Source organism: Rhinatrema bivittatum, chromosome 11, assembly GCF_901001135.1.
Source record: "Rhinatrema bivittatum chromosome 11, aRhiBiv1.1, whole genome shotgun sequence".
Taxonomy (NCBI): domain Eukaryota; kingdom Metazoa; phylum Chordata; class Amphibia; order Gymnophiona; family Rhinatrematidae; genus Rhinatrema; species Rhinatrema bivittatum.
Genome location: NC_042625.1, coordinates 29,644,214 through 29,671,597, shown reverse-complemented (window position 1 = coordinate 29,671,597; position 27,384 = coordinate 29,644,214). Strand labels below are relative to the sequence as shown.

The window sequence follows — 27,384 nt, the reverse complement described above, 5'->3', positions numbered from 1 at the left end:
CCAGTAAGGCTTAACAAGATGAAAGCTTCTTTTGATGATACACGCTGGAGGGAATGAAAGACTAGGGATACATACTTCCATTTATGGTAGGACTGCCCACGTACTCAAGCATTTTGGGAAGAGGTTACAGGTTGTGCTAGCGATATCCTAAAAACCCCGATTACTCTGAGACCTGAAAATGCATTACTAAATGTTCCCTTGCCCTTGAATTCTAAATTCGAAGAATATTTGCTGAGATTTTTATGCACTGCAGCTCACTATGATATTGCACATTGTTGGCGGGGTGCGAGGATCCCAAAGATAAAAGAAACATATCTCAGAACTGGCAAGCTTTTTACTATGTACAAGATAGCAAATGCTGCTTACCTGTAACAGGTGTTCTCACAGGACAGCAGGATGTTAGTCCTCACATTTGGGTGATATCATAGGATGGAGCCCAATCACGGAACACTTGTCAAAGTTTCTAGAACTTTGACTGGCACCTACTGGGCATCCCCAGCATGGCACTAAACCTGCAGCCAGCAAGGGTCCCCCTTCAGTCTTGTTTAAAGCTATAGGAAGTGCCGAAGAATAAAATAAGAAAACGAACCCAACACCGCAGGGTGGCGGGCGGATTTTGTGAGGACTAACATCCTGCTGTCCTTCGCCAGAATCCTGTTACAGGTAAGCAACATTTGCTTTCTCACAGGACAAGCAGAATGGTAGTCCGCACATATGGGTGAGTACCGAGCTGATGTCCGAGAAATGCACCAAATGTACCCTAGATGTGCAATATGCACAAGGACTGGGTTGGAATTTGGTAGAGGGCATCCTGAACGCTAATGGGCAGGCGGAAGGGTGTTGGTACGTCAAGTTGCAAAAAGGTTGCACAAGACAGATTGGCCGAAGATGGAATCTTGTCTTCTGGCCTTGTCCAAGCAATAATGGGCTGTAAAGGTATGGAGAGAACTCCAGGTAGCAGCCCTGCAAATGTCAGGAAGCAGCACCGAGCGTAGGTGTGCTACTGAAGTCGCCATGGCCCTGACAGAGTGTGCTTTAACATGGTCTTGAAGCGGAATGTCTGCTTGCTGATAGCAAAAGGATATGTAATCCGCTAACCAGGAGGAGAGAGTCTGCTTACCCACAGGCTGCCCTAATTTGATGGAATGGAAAGAGACAAACAATTGAGTGCTTTTCCTGTGGGCAGCTGTACTGTCTAGATAGAATGCTAGAGCCCGTTTACAATCAAGGGTATGCAGAGCCTGTTCTCCTGGATTGGAGTGGGGTCTGGGAAAGAAGGTAGGTAGTATAATGGATTGATTAATGTGAAACTCCGATACTACCTTAGGTAAGAACTTAGGGCAGTGATGGCTAACCTATGACACGCATGTCAGAGGTGACACGCCGAGCCGTTTTTGCTGACACGCCTAGCGTTTCGGGACTATCGATTTTTTTTTTTTTTATTGGCTGTGCCGAGCCTTTTTTTTTTTTCCGGCTGCGCCAACCCTTTAAAATTAGTTTTTTAGTTTTTTAGTATCCCTCCAGCCCCCCCCCCCCCCCCCAAATGCCCCCGGGCGCAGGGAGGCGCAGCGACAGGCAGGGCCGTGGTGAGGCTCACTTCACCACAGCCCAAAGAAAAAGATCGTGTTGAACGCGCTGATGCTCCTCCTCCTTCCTGCCTGTGCGGCCCCGGAAGTAAACGTTGCCGGAGCCGTGTGGGCAGGAAGGAGGAGAAGCATCAGTGCGTGCAGAAGAGGAGCATCGCTTGCACTTAAGGGCCGCCGCGAATCTCAAATCGCAGCGGCCCGAGAAGAGGAAGAAGCCCGGTAGCAGGGCCGCTGCAGAGCCCATCCTGCGCGACCCGCGAAGAGGAGGCCCAGAGGTGAGAGAGAGGCTGAGGGTCTGTGTGTGTGCGCACGTGTATGACATGAGTTGAGAGATTGTGTGTGAGAGTGAGGACCTGAATGTTTGCAGAGACTGCATGTGCTTGAGCAAGACAGCATGTGGGAGTGAGAGAGAGCCTGTGTGTGTGAGAGTTAGACAGCATGTGCCAGTGAGAGCCTGTGTGTGTGTGAGAGAGAGAGCATGTGACAGTGAGAGCCTGTGCTTGAGCAAGACAGCATGTGGGAGTGAGAGAGAGCCTGTGTGTGTGAGAGTTAGACAGCATGTGCCAGTGAGAGCCTGTGTGTGTGTGTGTGTGTGTGTGTGATAGAGAGAGAGAGCATGTGAGAATGAGAACCTGACTGTGTGTGTTTGAGGGAAGAAGATGGAGAGAAAAGAAACAGAAAAAAAGACAATATAAAAGGAATTGGCAAAAAAAAAAATAAAAAATAAGAAAGGGAAGGTGGAAAAAATAAGAAAGGGAAGGTGGAAAAAAAAAGCCTGTGACCAATCAATTAGAAAACTAAGATCAGACAGCAAAGGTTAAAAAAAATATATATATTTTTAGTGATTGGCACATGTAATCTTTGGGAATGTGCAAGAATAGTAACATCCCCAATAGTCATGTGGCAGCAGTGACAGTGGCAGCAGAGGAATTAGAGAGGTTCCGAGGTTGCTGGCAAAAGAGAGGGGGGTCTGCCTTTAGTGTGTGCATGTGAATGAATGGGACTCTGCCTGGGGGTGTATGTGTGTGAATGCATAGTTGCCTGCCTGGGGGTCTGTGTGTGTGAGAATGAATTGGTGCCTGCCTGGGGGTCTGTGTGTGTGACAATGAATTGGTGCCTGCCTGGAGGATGGAGCGGGAGTGGTGTGAAAATGAATGGGAGCCTGCCTGGGTGTGTGTGTTTGTGTGTATGTGAGGGAGCCAGTGAGTGTGAGAGCATGAGTGTGTATGAGAAAATCCAGGGGAGTAAGAGTTTGTGTGGGAGGGGGGGTGGAGGGGGAGAGAGTGTTTTAATTGAAGATTTAGCTGACGAAATTCAGCAACAAAAAAGTCACTAAGCAGGCAAGGTAAAGAATTATTTGTTTTTGCTTTATTAATAAATACAGTACATATATTAAAATTATAACTTGTTATTAATTAGAGCTACAAATATCACAATTATGGATTTTTCTAGAAGTGACACACCACCCGAGTTATGCTCGGCTTTTTTATGAATTTTGACACACTGAGCTCAAAAGGTTGGCCATCACTGACTTAGGGTGAGTGCGGAGTACTGCCCGGTCCTGCAGAAGTTTAGTGTAAGGCGGATAGGTAACTAGGGCCTGTAACTCACTAACTCTGCGAGCAGATGTGATTGGCAAAAGAAAAATCACTTTCAATGTGAGAAGGGCGGAGATCACAGGATTGAAGAGGCTCGAATGGTGGTTTCATGAGCCGACCCAAAACCAGATTGAGGTCCCAAGAAGGGGCCGGAGGACGCAGTGGAGGCTTGAGGTGAAGCAAGCCTTTCAGAAAACATGTTACGAGGGGTTGTACTGAAATAGAAACGTTTCTGACACCTTTATGGAAGGCGGCTACCGCACTGACATGCATTCTGATGGAGGAAATTTTTAGACCTGATTCTGACAAGTGCCAGAGATAGTCTAGAAACTTTGTGGTGGAGCAGGTAAAGGGATCAAGGGATTGAGAAGAACACCATGACTTAAACCTGTTCCATTTGTAGAGGTATGACTTTCTAGTGGAAGGCTTCCGTGAAGCAATCAGGACACGGGAAACTGGCTCCGAAAAGTTAAGTGGCTGAAGAATCAACCTTTCAACATCCATGCCGTCAGGGACAAAGCTTGAAGATTGGGGTGGCGCAGGCACCCGTCGTTCTGAGTGATCAGAAGCAGGTCCGTTCCCAAGGGAATGTGCCTGCGAATGGAGAGATCCTGAAGTATTGGAAACCATACTTGGCGAGGCCAGTGAGGTGCTATCAGGATCATGCGTCCCTTGTCCTGACATAACTTCACGAGAGTCTTCGAGAGAAGTAGAAGTGGAGGGAATGCATATAGGAGACCGGCTGCCGATGAGAGGGAGAACGCATCTCTTGGCTGAGAGTGTTGGCTGCGAGTGAGAGAGCAAAAGTTCTCTATTTTGTGGTTTTGAGGTGACGCAAAGAGGTCTATGCGAGGATAACCCCAAGATTGGAATAGTGAGTCCGCTACTGTGGGGTTGAGGGACCACTCGTGTGGATGGAAAGCTAGACTTAGGTTGTCCGCCAACACATTGTCCACTCCCAGCAAGTAGGTACATCGAATGGGAGAGGGCCTCTGCCCATATCTGTGCAGCTTCCTGACACAGTAAGTAGGAGCCCGTCCCTCCCTGTTTGTTGATGTACCACATGGCCACCTGGTTGTCCGTCTGAATCAGGAATACCTGATTGGAAAGGCGATCCTGAAAGACCCTGAGAGCATATCTGATTGCTCGCAGCTCCAGGAAATTGATTTGGTGTTTGGCTTCCCTGGAGACCAAGTTCCTTGTGTCTGCAAATCGGTGACATGGGCTCCCCAGCCGAGGTTGGAAGCATCGGTGGTGAGAATTATTTGAGGGGCTGGAGCCTGGAAAGGTAGGCCTTCTAGGAGATTGATTTGATTTTTCCACCAGGCTAGAGACTGACGAAGTGAGTCGGTGTGTCTCAGGAGGATGAGAAAGTGGCATGCAGTCGTGCGGTGTTGAGATTGTAGCTGGTGTGCGAGAGAGATGAGAGTGAGAGCTCTCTGTCGAGGCAGAAATGCCTTTGCCTGCAAGGTGTCCAAGTCTGCCCCTATGAATGATAAAATTTGAGATGGGACTAAGCAGGATTGTGCGTAGTTGAGAAATCCTAGCGAAATCAGAGTGTGTAAAGCAGTGATGGCCAACCTTTTGCGCTCAGTGTGTCAAAATTCATAAAAAAACGAGCATAACTCGGGTGGTGTGTCACTTCTAGAAAAATCCATAATTTTGTGATATTTGTAGCTCTAATATTAATAACAAAAAAAGAAAATTAGGTCTTACCTTAGTTAATTTTCGTTCCTGTAGTACCACGGATCAGTCCAGACTCCTGGGTTTTGCCCCCCCTCTAGCAGATGGAGACAGAAGTTTACAAACAAAACTCCGCCTATATCTAGGCTGGTGCCACCTACAGTCTGGCAGTCTTACTTAATGTCAAAGCAGATGAAGCCCCCAAAATCACTACAAACGAACTATATACAGGAACCTACCAACCAAACTAACTGCTCAACTATCCCCCAAATGGGACCAGAACCAGAGCCATCGATAACGAAGAAAAGAGACAATAGAGACAGAATGGACAGAAAGAAACCATACCGTCCGCAGACCGGATTCTCATACCGAACAGTAGACTCGCCGGGCGGGATTCTGGACTGATCCGTGGTACTACAGGAACGAAAATTAACTAAGGTAAGACCTAATTTTCTTTTCCCTGTACGTACCCGGATCAGTCCAGACTCCTGGGATGTACCAGAGCTACCTTAACTAGGGTGGGATCCGGAGAGTCCCGCTCTGAGCACCCCTGCCCCGAAACCGCCGGTACCCGGTGCACGCACATCAAGGCGATAATGACGAGCAAAGGTATGCAACGACTTCCAAGTTGCCGCTTTACAAATGTCTTCCGCCGAAACCTGACTGCACTCCGCCCAGGAGGCAGCCTGAGAACGCGTAGAATGAGCCTTAAGCCCCACCGGAACAGACTTGCCCTGCAGCAGATATGCGGAACCAATGGCCTCCTTCAACCAGCGCGCAATGGTAGTCTTGGAAGCCGCCTGACCGCGTCGAGGACCGCCCCACAAGACAAAAAGATGATCCGATCTCCGAAAGGGGTTCGTCACCTCTAGATAACCTAAAAGGGCTCTCCTCACGTCTAGCCGCCGCAAATCTCGATAATTCGGAAGCGACTTATCGGCCTCAGAAAACGCAGGCAACTCCACCGACTGGTTGAGATGAAAAGCCGAGACCACCTTAGGCAAGAAGGAAGGCACCGTACGAAGCGACACCCCCGAATCCGTAATCCTCAAGAAAGGTTCCCGACAAGACAAGGCTTGAAGCTCCGAAACCCTCCTCGCCGACGCCACAGCCACCAGAAAAACCACCTTCAGTGTCAAGTCTTTCACTGTAGCTCCGCGGATAGGCTCGAAGGGAGCGGAACATAAGGCCTTCAGCACCAGATTCAAACTCCACGAAGGACACGGAGAACGGAACGGAGGACGTAAAAGCTTAGCGCCCTGGAGGAAACGAACGACGTCCGGGTGCGCAGACAACGCCACCCCATGGACCTGCCCGCGCAGCAAGGCAAGTGCCGCCACTTGCACCCTAAGCGAACTGCAAGACAAGCCTTTCGCCAAACCATCCTGGAGGAAAAGCAACACCTCTGGCACCGAGGCCCGCGTAGGCCGAATAGCCTGTGCCAGGCACCATGTCTCAAAGATCGTCCATACTCGCACATACGCCAGAGATGTGGAAGGCTTGCGCGACCGTAACAGCGTTGTGACCACCGCATCAGAATAACCCCGTTTCTTCAACCTACGCCTCTCAAAAGCCATGCCGCTAGACAGAAGCATTCGACCTGGTCGAAACAAACGGGCCCCTGATGTAGCAGGTCCGGCACATACGGAAACCGCAGGGGAGGCCCCAGCGCCAAGTTCTGAAGATCCGCGAACCACGGCCGCCGCGGCCACTCGGGTGCGACTAGAATCACGGGCGACGGGTGAAGTTCGATGCGCCTCAGCGTCCGACCGATGAGGGGCCACGGAGGAAACACATAGAGGAGCACCCCTGTCGGCCAAGGCAACGCGAGGGCGTCGACTCCCTCCGCCCCCGTCTCCCGTCGACGGGCAAAAAACCGCGGCGCTTTGGCATTTTTGAACGTCGCCATCAGGTCTAGCACAGGTGTTCCCCACCTGGCACAAATGCTTCGAAACGCCACGTCCGCGAGTTCCCATTCGCCTGGATCCAGCCGATGTCGACTCAGAAAGTCCGCCTGGACGTTTTCCACACCCGCAATATGCGACGCCGCAATGCATTGCAGATGCCGCTCGGCCCAAGCCATCAACTGCCGCGCCTCGGCGGCCACCGGCAGGCTTCTGGTGCCGCCCTGCCGGTTGATGTACGCTACCGTTGTCGCATTGTCCGACAGAATCCTGACCGCCTGACCGCGAACCAACGGCAGGAACTCCCGCAGGGCGAACCTCACCGCCCTGGTCTCCAGCCGATTGATGGACCATGCCGCCTCCGTCGAGGACAATACGCCCTGCACCGAGCTCCGGAGACACACCGCCGGAGACACCCCAGCCGTACAGACTGGCGTCCGTGGTGACCACCATCCACGAGGGCAGAGCCAGCGAAATGCCCTTGGTCAAGTTGTTGTGACAGAGCCACCAGGCCATGCTGGCACGGGCCGAACGTGGCAGCGGTAACGGCAGCTGAAACTGTTCCGACACCGGGTTCCAGCGGGAGAGTAAGGCCAATTGTAACGGTCGCATATGCGCGAACGCCCAAGGAACCAATTCCCGCGTGGACGTCATAGACCCTACCATTTGTAGATAGTCCCAGACAACCGGCATGGGCTTGTTCAAAAAACGCCTGGCTTGACACTGCAGTTTGATTCTGCGCTCCTGCGTCAAATAAACCATGCCCTGACGCGTGTCGAACAAAGCCCCCAAAAACTCCAGGGATTGCGACGGTTCTAGCCGGCTCTTGGCTCGATTGATCACCCAGCCGAGACTCTCCAACAACTCGATCACTCGCAGAACCGCCAACCGACAGAGACGCTCGGACTTCGCCCGAATCAACCAATCGTCCAGATACGGATGAACCAGACACCCCTCCTTGCGAAGATGAGCAGCCACCACAACCATGATCTTTGTAAAGGTCCGCGGGGCTGTCGCCAGCCCGAATGGTAGTGCTTGAAACTGAAAATGCTGTCCCAACACCGCAAATCGAAGGTAGAGCTGGTGATCCGCGCAGATCCCGATGTGAAGATACGCCTCCGTGAGATCCAGAGAAGCGAGGAACTCCCCTTGCCTCACGGATGCGATGACCGACCGTAGAGTCTCCATGCGAAACCTGGGGATCCGCAAGCACCTGTTGACGCCCTTGAGGTCGAGAATCGGACGAAACGTGCCCTCTTTTTTTGGTACCAGAAAGTAAATGGAATACCTGCCGGTGCGTAGCTCGTGGAACGGTACGGGTACGATCGCGCCCAGGGCTAGCAGATGTCGGATCGTGCCCCGCAACGCCAGCCGCTTCTCGGAAAAACCGCCGGGCGACCCCATGAAACAAGGCGGGGGCCGCCGTGCAAAATCTAACGCGTAGCCGCGATTTATCATGTCCAGCACCCACTGATCCGACGTGATTTTGGCCCACTCCCCGGCAAACTGCATCAGCCTGCCGCCGATCACCGGCACCGGGGAGTGGGCCGGCAGCCCATCATTGTGGCAGTTTCCCGCCCGGAGTTCCGGACCCGGTCCCGGGTCTACCGAACCGGCGCCCTCGAAAGGACTGCGTGTACGCCTGCTGCCTAGCCGCATTGTGGCGAAAAGACGAGACCGCCCCTCGCGCATTACGGGGCCACCGACCCCCACGGAATCTACCCCGCGTGGCCGGTGTCCCCCGACGCGGCCTGTCCTCCGGCAAACGATGGATCTTGTTCTCGCCCAAAGACTCAATCAAATCCTCCAGCTCCTTACCAAAAAGTAACTTCCCCTTAAAGGGCAGTGAGCCTAAACGAGCCTTTGACGAAACGTCCGCTGCCCAATGGCGGAGCCATAACAAACGCCGAGCCGAAACCGCCGAGACCATCGCCCGTGCCGAAGAACGGAGCAAATCATGAAAGGCATCCGCGCTATAGGCAATCACTGCCTCCAACCGAGCCGCCTGCTGCGCTTCCTCTGGCGATAAACCTTCGTTAGCAGAAAGCTGCTGGGCCCACCTGAGCCCCGCACGGAGAGAGAAACCGCTACAGATCGCTGCTCGTACTCCAAGCGCGGAGACTTCAAAAATTTTCTTAAGTTGCACCTCCAACTTACGATCCTGCAAATCCTTGAGTGCCGTCCCTCCCGTTACCGGGATGGTAGTCCTCTTGGTGACCGCCGCCACCGCAGAGTCCAGCTTCGGAATCTTAAGGAGCTCGAGCGCGTCCTCCGTCAGGGGATAAAGCTTGTCCATGGCCTTAGCCACCTTCAACCCCAAATCCGGAGTGTCCCACTCCTTAAAAAGCAAATCGGACACCGAAAAATGCAATGGAAAAGCCTTCGGTGGTCCCCTCAGCCCCAACACGACGGGGTCTGTGCGTCCGAGGCGCGACTCCGGCCGTGGCAAGTCTATCGTCAACTCACCGAGGATCGCCGGGATCAGCGGCGCTAATTCGTCGCGCCTAAATAAACGCACCACCTTAGGGTCATCGCCATCCGACGCGCGGAGACCACTCGACTCACTAGCTCCCTGATCCTCCTCCCCGTCAACGCCACGCGGTTGCGCTTGTGGATCCGGCTCCTCCGGATCCCCAAATTCGGAGTCCGTCTCGGCATCCCCCCGCGGAGCCCCCAAACGGAGCGGGCGTGCTCCCCCCGGGGGATCTGAGACAGGAGAGGGCCTGGTGCTCCGTTTAGGCTCCGGCCCCCGCCCCGAATCCGGCGCTCCCCGCGATCTTTTCCTGGCCTGCCTGCTAGCTTTAAAAGCCCTATGCATGACCAGAACAAACTCCGAGGAGAAGGAGTCAGAAGAGCTGCGATCCGGATCCTCCTCCGGATCGCTCACCGCCGGAGACTGGTCCCCCTCGGAAACCCTCCGCTGTGGGGACAGTGCAGGAGGAGCGTCCTCCGCTCCCCCCGGCGACGGTGGCGCCGCGCAGCCAGGCCCCGCCGAGCCCAAGATGGCGGATTTTCCCGCCAAAATCGCTGCCTCCAAAATGGCGCCCGTTCCCGCGCTCCGCGGGAACGGACCTACTACCCCCGATCTGTGTCCCGAAGCCTCCGGTTGCCGCGAACCGGGTCCCGCCGAAACGCCCTCGCCGCCCGAGACACAGCCGGAACAAAGGCTGTCCCGGGAAAGGCGACGGGCCGCCCCGCAGGCCCTGCACACTGAACGCCGCGGCATGCTCCACAGAGAAGGAGCCGAAACAAGACAGAAAAAAAAAAAAAATCAAACACCACCCGCGGCGCCGCTCCCCCTCCCCGCACGCAAACGAGCCCGAACCGGGAGAGAAAAGAGAGACAGGCAAGAAAAGACCAACAAAAGTTTTTTTTGTTTTTTTTTTTACCGTTCGCCGCCGGCTCCAGGACCACCTGGGGGGAGTGAACCGAGCTCCCCGGTTTCACCCCCGGCTAGAACGCTGGCAAGGGCCCTCAGCCCACCCTCAGCGCGCTCCACTCCCCGGAGGAAAAGCCCCTGCGGGACCTCACCCCCCGGGGAGGAGACAGGCTCGGACCTGCAGGCACCCCACTGCGGTCCCAGCGTCAAGGAAAAAACACTCTACAACCTAAAAACACCCTCTCTAACCAATCACCTTTTTTTTTTTTTTTTTTTTTAAACTAGGCCTCTAGCTCAGACTGCAGGTTTTGCACCCTCTCCACCTGCTAGGAGACAGAAGAAGACTGCCAGACTGTAGGTGGCACCAGCCTAGATATAGGCGGAGTTTTGTTTGTAAACTTCTGTCTCCATCTGCTAGAGGGGGGGCAAAACCCAGGAGTCTGGACTGATCCGGGTACGTACAGGGAAGTTATAATTTTAATATATGTTCTGTATTTATTAATAAAGCAAAAACAAATAATTCTTTACCTTACCTGCTTAGTGACTTTTTTGTTGCTGAATTTCATTGGCTAAATCTTCAATTAAAACACTCTCTCCCCCTCCACCCCCCCTCCCCAAACTCTTATTCCCCTGGATTTTCTCATACACACACACACACAACCCCAGGCAAGCTCCCATTCATTTTCACACCACTCCCGCTCCATCCTCCAGGCAGGCACCCATGATTTCACACACATACACCCCCATGCAGAGTCCCATTCATTCACATGCACACACTAAAGGCAGACCCCCCCTCTCTTTTGCCAGCAACCTCAGAACCTCTCTCATTCCTCTGCTGCCACTGTCATTGCTGCTGCATGGCTATTGGGGAGATGCCGATTGTTGCTACTGACACTGAAGCCCATTCTGCTGCCTCCTCTGTGCAGGCCCCGTGGGCTTCCATTTTCTCCATGCTGATCTCATACATTGTGAGATCCGCATAGAGAAAGTGCTATTCTTGCACATTCCCAAAGATTACATGTGCCAATCACTAAAAAGTAATTTATTTTGGTTTTTACCTTTGCTGTCTGATCTTCATTTTCTAATTGGTTGGTCACAGGCTTTTTTTTCCCACCTTCCCTTTCTTATTTTTTTTTTTGCCAATTCCTTTTACATTGTCTTTTTTTCTGTTTCTTTTCTCTCCATCTTCTTCCCTCAAACACACAGGTTCTCATTCTCACATGCATTTCTCTCTCTCACACACACAGGCTCTCACTGTCACATGCTCTCTCATACAATCATTCATACACACAGTTTCTCACTGGCACATGCTGTCTGACTCTCACACACACAGGCTCTCTCTCACTCCCACATGCTGTCTTGCTCAAGCACATGCCGTCTCTGCAAACATTCAGGTCCTCACTCTCACACACAATCTCTCAACTCATCTCATACACGCACACACACACACCCTCTACAGACCCTCAGCCTCTCACCTCTGGGCCTCCTCTTCGCGGGTCGTCGCAGGATGGGCTCTGCGGCAACCCTATCAAGCCTCTTCCTCTTCTCGGGCCGCTGCGACTTGGGATTCGCGTCTGCGCGTAAACACAAGCGCTGCTTCCTCTTCTGCACGCGCCGATGCTTCACCTCCTTCCAGCCCACGTGGCTCTGGCAACGTTTACTTCCAGGGCCGCACTGCTATTAACTGCATCAGTAGCATGGGATCTGCTTGGTGTTTGGGTACTTGCCAGGTTCTTAAGGCCTGGATTGGCCACTGTTGGAAACAGGATGCTGGGCTTGATGGACCCTTGGTCTGACCCAGCATGGCATGTTCTTATGTTCTTAGATTCTGTAAATATACTAAGAATCATGTATGTAATATACAGATTAATGCGGCTTCTGCTAACATGAATAAATGCAAGACAAAAACAGTAAAGTCTGTGCCATAGTCTTATTATTAAAGGCGTACACGTCTGTATCATGATTTTTGAAAGAGCTTAGCTGATGTTAGGTGCTTACAAAATAGGTGTCTGAGATCAGTGCTGACTTTGAAAAATCTTCCTGTCACTGCAGGGATTACGATAGCGTCTGATGTAGCGCAGTGCATGCGCTGTCCTTATAATTTGTAAAAAAAAAAAAAAGCCCGCGAAACCGCGGGACACACTAGAACCACTCCTGATTAATAGCTAAAAAATACAATTCAGTGTGTATCATATAATGAAAATACTAAATCTGAATGGACTAAAAAGTCAGAAGTAAATGAATAAATGATTTGCCATAAAAAGGATTATTATGACATGGTGTACCATTCTATCCTCTCATTAAGGCCAGCTGGTTTTTCTGTATTTAATTTGAAAATACAATAATTCTCTCGATAGTTGAGTTTAGCAATGTGATATCCTCCTCTTTTGAATGCTGGAATGTGCTCAAGAATTGTCCACTTAAAATCTGCAAAAATGTATCCTCTAGAAACACCGTGTGGTACAATGGGTGCCTTAAGATCTTTAGTATTTAAACGGCTTCGATGCTCAATGAGCCTGGTTTTAATTTTCCTGGATGTACGTCCTATGTATATTTTGGGACAGGGGCACTGTAGAACGTAAATTACATGGTCTGTGTTACAGTTAGTATTGTGTTTTTGTTTGACTATGCATCCTGTATTAGGGTCTTTCCAGGATGTCCCTGCCATAGTAGTGCTACAAAAATCACATTTTCCACAAGTTTTGTGACCATCTTCTTCAACATGAGACTGTGTCTTGTCTTGAATTGCTGCTCTATGTGCTGTTTAATATTTGTTCCTCTGGAATATGAAAACATTGGAATATGATTAACAATGGGATGAATTTGAAGAACGTGCCAATTGCGTTGAATAATTTATTTGATCTTTTTAGTGCGATTAGTATGTTTAAGCACGCAAACTATGGTCTCTTTATGTGGCCGTGCTTTGTTCTGTAATAATTGATCCCTATCAGAAAATTTTGCATGGGTAAATGCTCTCTTGATGGCTCGCTTTGGATATCCTCTCTGCTGTAATCTTGTGGATAGCTGTTGTGCTTGATTTAGAAAATCTTCTTCTTGGGTACATATTCTCCGCGCTCTGAAAAATTGACCAACAGGCAGTCCATTTTTGAGATGTGTCGGATGGTGACTTTCAAATCTAAGAAGGTTGTTTCTGTCTGTTGGCTTACGATAGAGTGTGGTCTCTAAATTGTCATTAACACATTGAGTCTGAATGTACAAAAATGACAATGTCTTTTGATGGTATGAAATGGTGAATTTCAAATTGGAATCTGCTTGATTTAACCAATTATGAAAATCAATAAGTAACTGTTCTGTTTCTAGCCAAATGAAGAATATGTCATCAATGTATCTTGTCCATAATTGTACATGTTGAAAATATATGGACAGATAAACTTGGGTTTCTTCAAATCTTGTGACATATAAATTGGCTATGTCTGGAGCCAAAGGTGAGCCCATCGCGACCCCATGATTTTGCAAAAAAATGTCCTGATCAAAATAGAAATAATTATGCTTAAGTACCAACTGTGTAAGTTGTGTAAGAAAATCTGATGGGATGCGTTGTGGTCTTATATGGCGTTCGAAAATATCACTAACAATATCTAGTGCTGCTTGTTGAGGAATATTTGTGTACAAAGCTTCGACGTCCAGGAAGACTAAAAATGCTCTTGGGGGCAATTTGTCAACAGTAGCCAATTTTCTTAATATATGTGCAGTGCCTTGTATGTAAGATTTAGCCTATTGCACATGTGGTTGGCAAAAAATATCTATGAATTTTGCTAAAGGTTCTAAAATAGAACCATTTGCAGAAACTATGGCCTACATGGTGGGTGATCTAACGTTTTGTGAATTTTGGGCACTCCGTATATCACAGGGGCCCGGGGAAACTGAACATGAAGAAATGCTAATTCTTTTGTCATAAGAAAACCTCTAATCTTGGCTTGTTCCAAAATTTCTTGAATTTTGTTCTGCAACTCAAATGTGGGGTCTATATCTATTTTCTGATAAAAATTAGCATTGTTCAGCTGTTGTCGTAATTCTGTCTTGTAATCACTTGTGTTCATGATAGCAATCGCCCCTCCTTTTTTTGATGATAATTTGATTTTTGGATAAAAATTTTAATACCAATTTCTCTGATGAAGATAAATTATAAAATGTGTGTGAAATGTGTTGTTCCTCTTGTGAGAGTCCTTGTAATACTAGATTTTGAAAGGCTTTGATCTGTGTGTCTACAGGCCCTTGGATCATTTCCGCTAGAGGTTCCACACTGATGGCAAAAAGTAGTGGAGAGAGTGGGCACCCCTGCCTTGTGCCCCTATGTATAATCAAACGACTGGGTATACCCCACGTTAATTTTAATACAGGCCTGTGGATCCCGATATAATTCTTTAACCCAAGTGAGAAAGCATCCCCCTACTTCCATCTTTTCCATGACCGCAAATAAATATGGCCAATATACCCTATCGAATGCTTTCTCAGCATCAATAGTCAGAAAAACAGCTGGAGATTGACGGTATTTCACCACCGACAATAGATCCAAAATCTTGCGAACGTTGTCAGATGTGGACTGCCCCGGCATAAATTCTGCTTGGTCTTCCTGTACCAAATCCAAAATCACCCCCCTTAATCGGGTGGCCAGGATCTTAGCCAATAATTTTAGATCTATGTTAATCAATGAGATAGAGCCATATGACCCACATGTCGTCTCGTCTTTTCCAGGCTTAGGGAGTATCGTAATGCCAGCTATGTTACCGTTAGGGAGTAATGTTTGTCCATCCCTCAGGGCATTAAAGAAATCCTTTAGCGGAGGTGCTAAAATACCCATAAACTTTTTATAAAGAGGGGTGTGTACCCGTCCAGCCCGGGAGCCTTTCCAGGTTTCAAAGATTTTATTGCATGGTGAACTTCCAGTACCGAAATGGGGAACCCCAACATACTTCAGGCCTCTGGTGATATCACTGGTAAAGAGAGTTCTCCCAGAAATTGGGCGATCTCATCTTCTGTAACCACATGATTGGTGGTATATAAAGCAGTATAAAATTTCAGAAAACTATCTGTAATTTCTGGTAGTCGTGTGTGTGCTATCCCTTTATCATCCTTAACCACATGAATATGTGATTGCATTCTTTGGCCCTTGAGCCTGCGTGCCAAAAGTTTGCTGGGTTTATCACCCTGATCATAATACAGTTGCTTCACTAGATCCAATTGATGGGCTATACGGGCTGCATCCAAATCTTTCAACTGCTGACGATACTCATCTAATTTCCTAAGTATGGTAGACCGTGGATCCCTCTTGTGTTCCTTTTCTAAGTCCGTTATATGGGTTAATAGCTTATTTCGCACTAGGGCTGTCTGTTTTTTGTGATACACCCCCAGACTGATAAAATTGCCTCTCATAGTGGCCTTCAGGCCCTCCCATACTGAGACGGGCGATGCCTCCTGCCCCATATTACGCAATATATACTGCTCAATTTGGGCTTGGATTTTGGGTAAATACTTCTTATTTTTGAGTAAGCTATCATTGAGCTTCCAGTAGTGCTTACCCATATCACCGGCTGGAAGACCCACCTCCCACCAAATCAGGGTGTGATCTGACCAGGTGATGTTTTCTATCTCAGCTTTCCTAGTGTGATCACTTAAAGCCTTATCTATTAGAAAGTAATCAATCCGTGTATATGTATTGTGAGGTCTGGAATAAAAGAAGTAATTTCTGCTATGAGGATAGAGCAATCTCCATATATCTATCAGCTGCCAATCAGCCATCAACCGAGTTAAAGCCCTCCAATCCCTTTGAATAGCACTACCATGGCCAGAAGAGGTATCTAACCCCACTTTGTGCGCCAGATTAAAATCACCTCCTATCACGATATACCCCTCCCCCACCTGTTGCAGTTTTTGATTAATCTCTGTCAGCAGAATGCCCTGATCTTGATTGGGGCATACACATTAACTAAGGTGAATACGCAATTCTGAATCTCCACCACCAAAATTAAATAACGACCCCTGGGTCCTATTACAGTCTGGCGAACTTTCTCCCCCACAGTATTAGCAAACACAATGCCTACCCCACCATATCTACAATCTGGAGTGCTGGCAGCGTAATATCTGTGTGAGTATAAACGCGGTCTTAACAGATGTTCATGCTTCCATAGAAACATAGAAACATAGAAATGACGGCAGAAGAAGACCAAATGGCCCATCCAGTCTGCCCAGCAAGCTTCACACATTTTTTCTCTCATACTTATCTGTTTCTCTTAGCTCTTGGTTCTATTTCCCTTCCGCTTAAGATGCGTCTCTTGCACAAAAACCACGGAAGCATGATGCCTAGAGAGTTCATTACTCAATTGTTGTCGCTTCATTGGGGAATTTAATTCCTTCACATTAAGGGATAGAAACTGAAGGGTTGACATATCTAAGTATCCTTAAGGCTCTATCTGCTCTCCAGGGCAAAGCATTCATCCCGCTGTCATCAGCAAAAACAACCATACATAACATGCAATCCCCCCATTCCCCATTACCCAACCCCCCCTCCCCCTTCATACACACTAAGTCGCCCACCATAAGGCAGACCCCTAATAGAGGAAGTTACATCTCCTCTCCCCACTCCCATTCAAATACCCATACCAAACAGGCCATGTACCACCGGTTCCCTATAGATAATATTATAGTAGAAGGGAAGCGCATTTAGAGACCCTACGTTTAGAAAACTGCAGTAAACCCAAAACATAATCTCACGTGATGTATACACCCATCATATGCTTTCAACATGAGAATTGGCCCATAAGAGGACTCGTGTCTCATCAGGTATTGTCCGAAGCTAGCCCTCAGTCGTTCTCCTCCGTCGATCGCTGTGCCGCTGAATCCGATGTCCTCTTCAGGCGTCGGCCTCCTTTTCCCGCTCGCTGCCATTTTGCTGGTGCCACCGCCAAGTGTATGGCGTCCTTCGCAACGACCGCACCTGAGATATCTGAGATTTCAAGGCCCGCCTCTTTAAGAAGAGCCACTGCTTCTGCCGGCGTTCTTGCCCTCAGAATAGTAAAAGTGATCCTGCAAGGATACAGCCAGCGATACCGGTGATGTTCTTTACGTAGAAGCATAGTAACTGGCTGAAAGTCCAGTCTCAGTTTCAGCGTCACCGGCGCCAGGTCGTTGTATATGGAGAGCGAATGCCCTTCCCACTCGAAAGCATCCAATTTGCGGGCTGCCCTCATGATTGTCTCTACAGCTTTCTGGTGAAGGAGGCTAAGTACAATATCTCTGGAGGCATTACGCGGGCCGCCCCCAGCGCTCTATGCGCCCACTCCACCACGATATCGTTAGGAATGTCTGAGAAGCCATCAGTATATTGTGCATTTGCCGCTTGTAGGATAGCCTGGCATATAAGTTTAACCACTTCGGCAGTGTTAGTATAAGCCAGTTCTTCGGGTAGACCCCTGATACACAAATTATTGTGGCGTGTTCGATTTTCAATATCTTCCAATTTTAAAGCCATTTCATCCTAGATCTGTCACAGACTAGTTAATTCCGATGACAAAGCTGTGATTCGCATGTCATGCTCCTCCATTAGGGCCTCTCCCTCTCCCACCCTGTGACCCAAGTCTTTTATATCCGTGCGGAGAGATGAAATAGCATCGCAAAATTCTTCTGATAAGGATTTAATATCCTTCTTCAAATCTTGGAACCAGAGCTGCATATCTTTTTTTTATAGATAGGCTCAGCGCTCTCCTCGGAAGTTATCGACTCCATTCCAGGTTTGGGTCCTGCGCCATCTGGGCCTTCTCCACTGGGATGCTCTCTCAGGGCCACAAAACGGGAGCCGCCCGCATCAAAAGAGAATTGCTGTAGGTCCACCGCTTTTTTCCTGGTGGACATGATCTCTGGCATTTAAGTAACCCCGGCAAGCAGATATTACCGCGAGGGCCCCTCTGGAACCGGTAGGATTAGCATTTTATGCTGTAGGGAGTGTTGGAGAAAAGATCTAAGCAGCCATCTTGATCAGATGACATCACTTCTCCCCAGAATTTTTCTTTTTGAAGAAATTTGTTGAGATTGCAGAGGTCCAGGATGGGACGGAGACCACCTGTTTTCTTTGGAATTAGGAAATAACGGGAGTAGAACCCTCTGCCATGTTAAGACCGAGAAACGGTTTCTATAGCCCTGGAAGTCAGCCGGGTGGAGAGTTCTGATTGTAGTTGAGATGTTATGATGCTGTATGACCACAGAGGAATGGGTGGAGACTCCGGGGGTAACTTGAAATTTTAGACGGTACCCCCGGTTCAGGATAGCTAACACCCACTGATCCGTGGTAATGAGGTTCCATTGGTGTTGGAAGTAGTGGAGCTGACCTCAGACAGGCAGGTTGGGTTGGAGGTTGTTGAAGAGGCTGTTGTTCTCTGGTATCGATTTAAAAAACCAGATGCTGGTCCTGTTTGTGAGGGTGGCTGAGTTTTAACCTGTTTTGGCTGACATTGACTTCCTCTCTGGGATTGACGGAAAGGGCGTGTAGAGGAAGTAGGTGGATAGTACCTACGAGGCCTGTAGAAGGGCTTTCTAGTATCACGTCTTGCAGGTTTACGTGCTGAGGATGGTTGGTCCGATGGTAACTTGGACAGCTGGCAGAGAGTCTCATGATGATCTTTAAGTAAAGAGACCGTAGCTTGGATCTTCTCTCCAAAGAGGTTGTCTCCTGTACATGGGAGGTCCACGAGTCTCTCTTGGACTTCCATTCTGAGATCCGAGGCCTTCAGCCAACCCCATCTCCGTGCACTAATTCCCATAGCTGATAGATGGGCCGATGTTTCAAAAGAGTCATATGCGGCCCTTACTTCATGTTTCCCTGACTCCAGCCCTTTGTCAATAAGAGCATTGAGTGCCACTTGTTTTTGTTGAGGAAGTGTGTCTGCTATGTCCTGAATTTGCTTCCATAAGTTCCTTTGATACTGCGTCATATATAACTGATATGTAGCGATACGGGACACAAGCATAGATCCTTGGAATATTTTCCTCCCTAAACTATCCAAAAATCTATGTTCTTTTCCTGGAGAAGCAGATGAATGTGGTTTCTGCTTTCTTGCTTTTTTCTGAGCTGATTCAACAACAAATGAATGATGTGGCAACTGTGGTTTTTGAAAGCCTGGTGTATGTTGAACTAGATATGTTGCGTCAGTTCTCCTATTGATGGCAGGCACAGAACAGGGATGCTCCCATAGGCGACGCTGAAGCTCTAGAAGGACTTCATGGATGGGTATCGCCATAACCTCTTTCGGTGCATCTACAAACTGCAGTTTTTCAAGGGTTTTATGCCTGGTATCCTCCTCAGCCAGCAATTCAAAAGGAATGGTATCTGCCATTTCCTTGATGAAGTGTTGAAAAGACAGGTCCTCTGGTGGGGACTTCCTCCTTTCCTCTGGTGGAGAAGGTTCCGATGTGAGGTCATCAGTATCAGTATTAACATCCTACCAAGGATTGGGTTGAGGCTGGAAATGGGATCCAGCAGGATGTAAGGGGTCCTGTGGAAGAGGACGCTTTTTCATCGATGCAGATTTCGATGGTTGTGTTGGAATCTGCTTTAGCATCGATGGCGGCAGAAAAGGCATCAATGGGGAACCGAAAGGTATCAATGGCACAGATTGGAACCGATGAGCAGTATCACCCGATGGACCAGGCAGTGAGGGCATCGATGGACCAGAGACTGGCATCGAGCACATCGATGGAATACGGGATTTTTGTAAGCCTGATGGTCCTGGTGTGTGATCAGTCTCTGTCATCTTCAGATAAGCCTGGCATAGGTATTGTTGGTACAGTCGGTAGGTGTTTTGGTATAAATGGCGCCGATGAAAGCATCGGAAAATTCGTCGATGGTATTGGTGCTGGAAGAGCACAGAGTAAAGCATCGATTCTTGTCAGGAGAGGAGCAAATATGGTCAGCTCCGGTGTCGGTGTCAATGATTGCATCGGTGTCGATGGAAGTTGGAATTTTTGCCAAGCTTCGGTGACTGCTGGTTGAATCATTGAAGTCACTTCTTCTCTGGAAACTGGAGACTGGGTCCTCTGTCGCAGGAGAAGGTTAAGACTGGCACTGCTGGCACTTCCACAGCAGAGTGTGATGGCACAGCCTTTAACACTGCCGCCGGTGGAGAGCGCCTCGGTGCCTCAGGTACAGAGGGGCATGGTAGCTCTTGTACCCAGACCCGCTTTTTCATCGGTTCGACGTTCTTCGAAGCCGATGCAGACACCGATGGTTCCAAAGGAACGGAATCGGAATGGTGCCGATGGCGTCTTTTCTCTCGATAGTCTTTGCTGGAGACCGAAGAGGACGCTATAGAAGATCCAGATGGGGTCGGTGACGGACGGTCATCGGCCTTCTTTCTACCTCGATGTTTTTCAACAGAGGAAGGAATTATCTTCGGTGACGATGCCGAAGATGGAGTGATCTTTTTGAAAAGTTCCTCCATTTTATCCAGGCAGGCACGCCTACCCTTCAGTGTCATCTGAGCGCAGGTGGAACATGCGCGGACATCATGGCCTGATCCCAGGCAGAGAATGCAAATATCATGTGGGTCTGTAATCGACATTGTCCGGGGACAATTCAGACATCTTTTGAAACCGGTGGCCATTTTGAAAACTTTTAGGCCGGGTAACGATCAGTGGCTCGCAGATACTGATGAGAAAGTATCCGGAATCGACGGAAAAAAAGACTCCAAAGAGTACTCACCGAACGGGATGTTGAAGGGAGACCCGAGAGGGAAAGTTTCTGACAGAAATGTTATTATTATTTGTAATATTCCGTGATGAAAAAACAGTGAGAAATCTCACAGAGCTCCTTCAACGCAAGGCTAAAAGCAGCGCAGAAAAAAAGAGACTGAAGGGGGAACCCTGTGGCTGCGGGGATCGTGGCATGCTGAGCATGCTCAATGGGCTCAGTGAGCAGGCCAAAGGTTTCGGGAGGCTTTGGCGGATGTTTTTCCTTGGGGGAGGCTCCATCGATGATGTCACCCATATGTGAGGACTACCATCTTGCTTGTCCTGGGATAAAAATTCTTCTCTTTTTTTTAAACTTACTAGAGGTCAGCATTTACCAGCTGAGGAAAGAGACTGTCTCCGGCTGTGGGGAAAGAGGGCATCTGCCGTCACCACCATGCCCGGCCTTCTGCACCCGCTGCCATCAGCTGAACAAGCAGCTAAGTCCACACCTGGAACCGGCTACCAGATCAAGGCACACCTCTAAGGGCCCAAGGAAATCACCTCAGAAATTCTCAATAGGAGGAGGAATCTTTAGATATCACCGGAGGAGAGTGGGGCTTTCATTTCTCAATATAAAATTCTCCTTTCAAAATTCACAGCAATCCCCATAGGAAGATGCAAGTCCACCATCTGCTGGAGATGGAGAATACTGGCAGGCTGGGGTCACTGCAGGAGTATATATACTGTGACATCAGCTTGCTCAGACTTCATCTGCTGGCAGGGGAGCATAACCCACTGGTCCTGAGTCCATCTGTCTACACACTAGGAAACAGAGTTTTTTTTTGTTTTTTTTTTTTTATATCCTCAGCTCTGACGCTCCATGTCTGAATGAATGGTTTGTGTGGATGTATGATTGTGGATTGTTAGATTGTGCTTTGACTGTTGATTGCAAGCATTGTCTTATGGCATTTTAATGCTAAGGTTTTTTTGTTACTTGAAAATAAACATTTTTAGCATTAAGTTGTATATTTACCTATCTTGTAATTTTTCAGATGTTTTCGTTTGATGTACACCACATGCTATTTAAATTTTTTAAAAAGGCAAATTATATCTACCAATTACAATACATTGTCAAGATTTTCAACCAATGCAGATCACCCAACTGAACAAGGAGGGTAAACAAAATGTAAACAGGTGCACAACAAATATAGCTTTGACCATCAACACCCCTTCATGTGAACTCTATCTTCCCAAATGGCCCGTCTTTTCTCTCTTCCTCTGGTTTCTGCAAGATTAACCTGACGAGGCCACAGGCATTCAGCTGCTTTGCCCCTAAACTCTGGAACAAGATACTGCTTTCCTTACACCACGAGACTTTCTATTTCGCCGTCAGGAAAAGAGCAAAGGCCTGGTTATTAAGCCAGGCTTTCCCCTAGCTCCTTCTCCAATCAGCAACAAAGCAACATTAGTCGGTAAAGAAAACTCCAACTATCCCTTAACCACTGAAACATGATCTTGAGACTCAATTTTATCCTCTATCCATCACTCCTACTTAAACGTTTTCTCTCTCATGGCATCGGGTTCCTACTCATCCCCAAACAACCACATTTTAATCTCTTTCGCCTACCCTATCTCCAATCCTTTCATTCCCTTTCCTCTACTACACTCATTCACCTATCCCCCATTCCTCCAACCATATGCTGACAGGTTGCGGCTCTTACATATTTCAGAGACGGTAGGTGGTGTCCCATCCTGAAGTGGCCAGATTTTATACTTTCATTATTGTAATAGAATCTAACTTTAACTGATTTGTAATCTATTTTGAGACTGCCCTACTACAGAAAGAATATCAAACAAAATAAAAAAAAAACACAAAAAACAGTTTGGCGAGTCAGTCATCACTGAATAGAAGGACAGCACTCTCAAAACCATGTGTCTTTTTTTAGCCTGCTGTCCCTCATATGCTTGTTGGGGCTTCAGCATTTTCTGGTCAGCTTCGTATGTAGTGCTCCTCTCTCCACCACACAAAATCTTTGCAATTCGAACCTACAGACAACCAGCAAAAGAGGGAAGGAAAAAAAAAACGTACAAAAAAGCTCTTGGCCCCATGCAATAACTGGCTGATCCGGGATCTTGAACCTGGAAGTATCACGGAACTGAGGCAGGGCTTAAGTTTCAGCTGGAAGAGAACCACAAAGAAAAACAAAAGGCACAAAACTTCCAGGAACCATGATATCCTACCTGCTCCATGTATTCGAATATGTAAGGGGCCGCTACCATTGCCGGAGCCTCCTCAATGATCTTCTGATGGCGCCGTTGAATGGAACAGTCACGGCCAAAGAGAGAAACTGCATTCCCATACTGATCTGCCAGGATCTGCACTTCCAGGTGTCTAGCATGCTGTGCAAGTTTCATCACAAAGAGAGGCGACCCTGGGGCCTCTGTCTGTACCTGGGATCAGGGGAGAAGGGGTTCAAGGGAAAAGGTTATTGAAAATAATTATACTGTTTAAAAATTCTGAAAAAGTTTAGCCCAGCCAAAACCATACTTGGATCGTTAAATACCCTACATTTGCTCTCTAGAAGCAAACTTAGGCATGAAGATAGCAAGTAGCACATTTAAGACTAATTTGAGAAAATTCTTTTTCACTCAATGCACAATTAAGCTCTGGAATTTGTTGCCATAGGATGTGCTTAGAACAGTTAGTGTAGCTGGGTTCAAAAAAGGTTTGGATAAGTTCTTGGAGAAGTCCATTAACTGCTATTAATCAAGTTTACTTAGGGAATAGCCACTGCTATTAATTGCATCAGTAGCATGGGATCTTCTTGGTGTTTGGGTAATTGCCAGGTTCTTGTGGCCTGGTTTGGCCTCTGTTGTAAACAGGATGCTGGGCTTGATGGACCCTTGGTCTGACCCAGCATGGCAATTTCTTATGTTCAAGCTCATCAATATAATGTCCAAAGTACCCTGGAGAAAAGTGGCACTCAGCAAATCAGATTATTACATCTACATTAGTAGTCTGCTACTCAGGAGACCCAGGATAAGCACACTTGCTTACCTGTAACAGGTGTTCTCAGAGGACAGCAGGATGTTAGTCCTCACACATGGGTAACATCATCAGATGGAGCCCTGATACGGAAAACCTAGGCACACTGAGCATGCCTTACATCACACATCCACGTGGGATCCCTCTTCAGTCTTGTAACATAGAATTATAATTTAAAAAAATAGGAGAAACCCAAATCCGCAGGTGATAGGTGGGTTTCGTGCGGACTAATATCCTAACTAACATCAGAGAACACCTGTTACAGGTAAGCAACTCTGCTTTCTCTGAGGACAAGCAGGATGGTAGTCCTCACACATGAGTGAATCTCTAGCTACAGGCTTCTCCAAAACAAATAAAGGGGACCAACAGACAACCAACCAGATGCCAACGAGCACCACACCATCGGTGCTGTTGTTAACAAAGGGGGAGACAGCCTAAACCCAAACAACGGACCCTAGGTTGGAAGAGTTGGGTTCTACACTTCAAACAGGTTCCAAAGGACAGACTGGCCGAACCTACAGTCGCGTCGGCCATCCCTATCCAATCAGTAGTGAGATGTGAATATGTGGAGAGAACTCTAAGTTGCAGCCTTGCAGATCTCCTCCACAGGAATTGCTCGCAAGTGTGCCACTGATGGCTCTGACAGAATGATCCTTGACATGACCCTAAAGATACAGTTCCACCTGGGTATAATAGAAGGAGATGCAATCTGCTAGCCAATTGGATAGTGTCTGTTTGTCAAGGCAGTGCCCAACCTATTCTTATCAAAAGAAATAAAAAGTTGGATGAAACTGTCTATAGGCTTCTGTCCACTCCAGATAGAAGGCCAAGGTTTACTTGCAGTCCAAACTGTGCAGTGCTCATTTGCCTTGGTGTGAATGGGGCCTGGAAAAGAATATTGGCAGGATGACTGACTGTTTAAGATGGAAATCCATCACCACCTTAGGCAAGAACTTAGGGTGCACACGCAAGACCACCTAGTCATGATAAAACTTAGTATAAGATGCATAAGTCACTAAGGCCTGGAGCTCGCTGACCTTGAGCACTGAAGTCACCAGGTCAAGTACTTCAGGTCACAGGTGTGCACTGGATCAAAAGGAACTTTCATCAGCTGAGCTAGCACCATGTTGAGGTCCGAAGACACAGCAGGAGGCCTTAGAGGAGGCTTCAATTGAAGCAGGACCTGCATGAAACTTACTATAGGCTATACAGAGATAGACGTACCATCTACACCTGGGTGGTATGCACCAATTGCACTAAGATGAACTCTAACGGAGTTGGTTTTTAAGCCAGCCTCTGACAGGTATAGAAGGTAATCAAGCAGTTTTTGTGTGGGGAAGGAGAATGGATCTAGAGCCTTCTGCTCACACCACAGAGAAAATCTCCTCCACTTCAGTCCATAGGACTTTCTAGTGGAAGGCTTTCTAGAAGCCACCGGGACCCGAGACACACCCTCTGAAAGATCAAGAGGCTGCAGAGTTAACCTCTCAACAACCAGGCTGTAAGCGACAAGGCCTGGAGGTTGGGATGCCGCAGCCTGCCATGATCTTGAGTGATGAGATCTGGAGAAGTCCCCAGACTAATTGGTCTCTGGATGGACATCTCCCGCAGGAGTGGAAACCAGACCTGTCTCGGCCAATGAGGGGCTGAAAGAATCATAGTCCCTCTGACCTTGCAAAGCTTCAAGAGTCTTCGCCACTAAGGGAATCAGACAATACACATACAGATGACTCTTGCTTCAATGATGGGCAAGGGCATCTGAGGCTGGTTTACTGTCTGACCTGTACAGGAAGCAAATTCAAGGCACCTTCCTGTTGCAGGGGGACGCAAACAGATCTATGTCCGGGCTCCTCAAGAGGTGGAATATCCGATTTGCTACCCCTTGGTCCAGGGACCACTCAAAGAGTCCGAAGGCTCAACTCAGCCTGTCTGCTACCCCATTCTCCGCCCCGGCCAGTTACATGGCCCTGAGCACCATCCCATGGGACAACGCCCATGACCAGATCTGTACCGCTTTCTGGCACAGGAGGTACAATCCTGGTTGTTGACATACCACATGGCTACCTGGCTGTCAATTTGAATCAGGATAACGTTGTTGGACAGCTGATCTCTGAAAGCCCAGAGTGCGTACCTGATCACCCGAAGCTCCAGGAAATTGATTTGACAAGAGCATTCCTAAGCAGACCACAGACCATGGGTACTGAGCCTATCTACATGAGCTCCCCATCTCAGGGTAGATTCATCCGTGGTTAGTACAATTTGAGTAGGGAGACTCCAAAAAGAAATCCCCTGTTCCAGAGTGGAAAGTACCCACCACCAGGACAATAAGTCCCGGAGAGACAGGGTGACTCAGATGCAATCTTGGAGGCTCTGAGAGGCCTGGTGCCATTGTGACTTAAGGGTCCATGGGCTCACGCCTGTGTAAACATGCCAAGTGAATGAAATGGACAGTTGCAGCCAAATGGCCCAACAACCTCAACATGTGCCAGGTTGACATTTGCTGGCTCTGTTGAATCTCTGCCGCAATGGTCGCCAAGGTGACAGCCCTCTGGCGAGGTACAAAGGCCTTGGTCTGAGCAGTGTCTAGCAGGGCTCCTATGAAGTCCAATTGAGGAGAATGGCTGAGATGGGACTTCGGATAGTTAAGAACTAACCCTAGTGACTCCATCACCCAGAATGGTCAAGCGCATGGACCAGACAGCCCCTGCCTGATGCATGCTCTTGACCAGCCAATCGTCCAGATACGGGAAGACATGCACTCCCAGTCTACGGAAGTGCGCCGCCACCATGGCAAGGCATTTTCTAAAGACCCATGGGGTGGATGAAGCCCAAATGGCAACACCCAGTACTGGAAGTGCTGTTTTCCCACCACAAATAGAAGATACTTCCTGTGACTGGGGAAGATCTTGATATAGGTGTATGCATCCTTTAGGATTTATTTTATTTATTTATTTGTTTTTGTATACCGACATTCGAAACGAGTATCACATCGGTTTACAAGGTAATTTGAGGGATAGCAAATGTTGCTTACCTGGTGTAACAGGTGTTCTCACAGGACAGCAGGATGTTAGTCCTCACAAATGGGTGACATCATCAGGATGGAGCCCTGTACGGAAAACTTTTCTGTCAAGTTTCAACAAGCTTTGACTGACACTGGCACACTGGGTGCACTGAGCATGCCCAGCCTGCAATTATCCCTGTGAGCCACAGGTGTCTCCCTCAGTCTCGTCTTATAGCTAAAAAGCGCAAGCGAAACTAAAATAAAAGTATACAGACCCAACTCCGCGGGGTGGGCGGGCGGGGTTCGTGAGGACTAACATCCTGCTGTCCTGTGAGAACACCTGTTACACCAGGTAAGCAACATTTGCTTTCCTCACAGGACAAGCAGGATGTAGTCCTCACAAATGGGTGAGTACCGAGCTGAGGATGCCCGAGAATGCACCAGATACACCGCAGACACGCGAAAGCGTAATGACGGAGGTGGAATGGGAACGGAGGGCATCCGCAA

General features: G+C 48.3%; 1 protein-coding gene across 1 annotated transcript in view; it reads right to left on the bottom strand.

Annotated features, from left to right (window-relative positions):
- Window positions 1-27,384, bottom strand: part of LOC115100985 (acetyl-CoA carboxylase 2-like) — a 982,255-nt gene that overhangs the window by 844,394 nt on the left and 110,477 nt on the right. The window contains 1 exon segment of the mRNA XM_029620121.1: window positions 23,072-23,281. Within this exon segment, the coding sequence (XP_029475981.1) occupies window positions 23,072-23,281 (210 nt within the window).